Below are 2894 nucleotides of genomic sequence, written 5' to 3' on the forward strand. Positions count from 1 at the left end.
TTCTCTTAGTAATTAATTACTTCCATCGTTTAAAAAAGAGTGATCTATTTTTCTTTTTAGTTTATTTAAAAAAAATGATCCCTTTCATTTTTTGGCAATACTTTAATTTTAACTTTTCATATGACATATTTAGTTTAATTTAAGACCATAAGATTCAAAAGTACATTTAACATAACTTTAATTTAAGACCATAGGATTCAAAAATTTCTTTATTTTCTTAAATTTTGTGTCAATTTAAAGTTGATCATTCTTTTTTAAATGGAGGGAGTACTATTAATTAACACGCTAAAACCGTACCTCGCAAATCTAGGCCTTGAATTATCCATGATAGAGCTACAAAGAAAAAACTGACAGTACAATATATAAATATTCACGATTAATAACCAAAACCTACGTAGTGACATAATTAAGAACATATAGATCCTCAAAACAACTTATACTAATTGCTAGAAAACATGAACTTTTAAACTAAAATCCATGAGTAATGTTGCATATATTTTAGTCATTTTAAGCTTCACCTGATGTTGATGGCGGCGGCAGAGCAGTAAACTGTTGCGGTGGTGGCGGAGGGCGTTTCCGTTTCTTCTTCTCATAGCTAACTCCTCTTGCTTTTGACTGCAAATCGCGAACTTCACGAAGGTAAAGCCTAACAGCACGAGCACCAAAAGGATTCATTTCAGGCTTTCCTCCATTCTCTTCATAAGCAGCTCTAAGACGACCGATGAGTGCATCAAGGCTTCCCCAAGCTTGACGAAGTGGACAGGGACAAGGTGCTGGAGGATTTGGATGACCGTAAAATGGACATATTGCGGTGTGAATTTTGGTCTTACCAAATTGATCGAGGTAACGGAGGAATTCAAGGACGTGAGCGCCGCTACAGCGGGAGAGAGAGAGTGGGGGCCTATGGTTCTTGAGGTACTGGCCAAAAGTGTTCCAATCACGGCGTTTCTGGTTCTCGTATCGGCTTGAAGACGATGACGATGTAATATTATTGTTGTTGATGTTGATGTTTCTGCTATTGGTCAGGTGACTGTTGTTAGAGTTATTGATATTTGCCAAATGATTGGAACTCTCAACTTCTGGGAAGGAATCCATTAATATTTCAGCTCTTTAAGCGATCTTACGTTTTTCTCTTCTTGAATCTTATAATCCGTCACTTCTTGATGTTGTAACTGTTCATCTTCTTCTACTTTTTCTGTTAATGCCTTGTTGTTTGAGATCTTTTTAGGGGTTATAATAAGTGAAGGGACATGTTGGGTGGATATAAGAGGAAATTAATTAAGATGGGACAAAGTTGATGTTTAGTTTGTTGATTGAAATATCAAAAGATTTCCATATTTGTCCTAGAGAGGCAAAAAGAAGAAGAGTTTAATGAAGGGATTGATGGGAGAGTAAGGGTAAGGATTCCTTTTTCTTTCTCTCTCTCTTTCATTTAGTTCATTTCTGTTGTATGGTTTTCTTGGAGTTACCTTGTTTGAGCAATAGTAGAAAATCTTAGAAGAGTGTCCTGTTGGTTGATTTGGTACCTTTGTATTCTCGAAATGATGTAAGATTGGTTTTTTCTCAAAAGAGGGGAAGCAAACTAACCCCCCCCCCCCCCCCCCCCCAATCTATTTCTTGATGTGCTTTTCATTATAGTTGAATGAAAGAGGAGAGAGAGAGAGAGCAGAAAAAGGGGGTGAATAGGGTTTTTGAGGAAATTAATCAAATAGGGAATAGGGTGATAGACAGCAGGTTAAGATGGAGACAGTGAAAAAGTTAGAAAACATGGGGGCCATGTAAAAAGGAAGCAAACAGTTCCAATATATTCACCCACTCTCTCTGCTTGAATGACAGCTCCATGCACAGTTCCGACTGCCCAACACCCCCTTGTGCCACAGAGATTTAATTGGAAAATTACTTCATGACTAAATCTTTTTTGTTTTTCTAACTTCTGTACGTACTTTCAAAGAGAAGTTCTCTCAAGTACGACTAAAATTCTAGTCATACATATTAAATAAGAATGAGACACTTCTAAAACTGCAAATAATTAAGGCCAAACACATCGATAGACTCCTCAACTTGATAACATCTTTCACTTTGACACTTTTTTCCTTGATTAAAAATATCCCTCCGTGCGTGTGGGCCAACCACCCCACGTGGATTTTATAAGCCAGTTATAACCTGCCACGCGGGAAATAACTTTCCACGTCAACGTTGAGAACTTAAGGGGGTAAAATTCCCCAAAGTATCATTTCCCAAGTTCAGTGAAACCCGATGAAACATCTGGTAATTCTTTTTTTTTTTCACTTTTGATTAGATTTTTCGTTGATTTGTAGTGAGGTCTAGCTAATAATGTTGGTTTTTTGTAGGTACAATGCATGTAATGAAGTATTGATTAATTTTCATCAACGAAATTGAAGGATTTTGTTTAAACTTGAAGAAATTAAAGAAATTTGAGGTACGATTAATCTTGTTCTTTATGTTTTTCTCTTTTCCTTACTGTTTGGACCTTTTATCCCAACAAATTATAGTGTTTTATTGTATTTTCGTTTTTAGAACTTTTTTATGGATTTCAGTGATAAAGTTAGGGTTTTGTGTCGATTTTTTGGGGATTTCACTAATTTAGGTGTTATTTTACAGATTTCACTGATAAAGACAGAGTTATTTTGGTACTTTTCTGTTCAAGGGTATTTTGGGTATTTTATTTTGTTGAGAATCTTCTGGGAGTTGTTAAGGAAATATAATGGACAGCTATATTTTGACCTGTTTTCATCATGGGGGGACTGTTGTAGCCAGCCCTAAGCTTAGTTATAAAGGTGAGGTAGATGTCTTTGTTGTTGTTATTGATAAAGACCACTATAGTCTTGTTGAGTTTCTTTCCTACACCAAAGATCTTGGGTATTCAAATATTA

General features: G+C 35.8%; 1 protein-coding gene across 1 annotated transcript; it reads right to left on the bottom strand.

The window, feature by feature from the left end:
• Nucleotides 1–339: 339 nt before the first annotated feature.
• LOC107866333 (protein LIGHT-DEPENDENT SHORT HYPOCOTYLS 4) lies at nucleotides 340–1706 on the bottom strand. Its single transcript, XM_016712437.2, has one exon. It carries the CDS (start codon nucleotides 1093–1095, stop codon nucleotides 508–510), a length of 588 nt encoding a protein of 195 aa, XP_016567923.1. The 5' UTR covers nucleotides 1096–1706; the 3' UTR covers nucleotides 340–507.
• Nucleotides 1707–2894: the final 1188 nt, after the last annotated feature.

Source organism: Capsicum annuum, chromosome 3, assembly GCF_002878395.1.
Source record: "Capsicum annuum cultivar UCD-10X-F1 chromosome 3, UCD10Xv1.1, whole genome shotgun sequence".
Lineage (NCBI taxonomy): Eukaryota > Viridiplantae > Streptophyta > Magnoliopsida > Solanales > Solanaceae > Capsicum > Capsicum annuum.

Coding starts and splice junctions, on each gene's coding strand:
- LOC107866333 (XM_016712437.2), bottom strand. CDS start 1,095: ATGGATTCCTTCCCAGAAGTTGAGAGTTCCAATCATTTGGCAAATATC.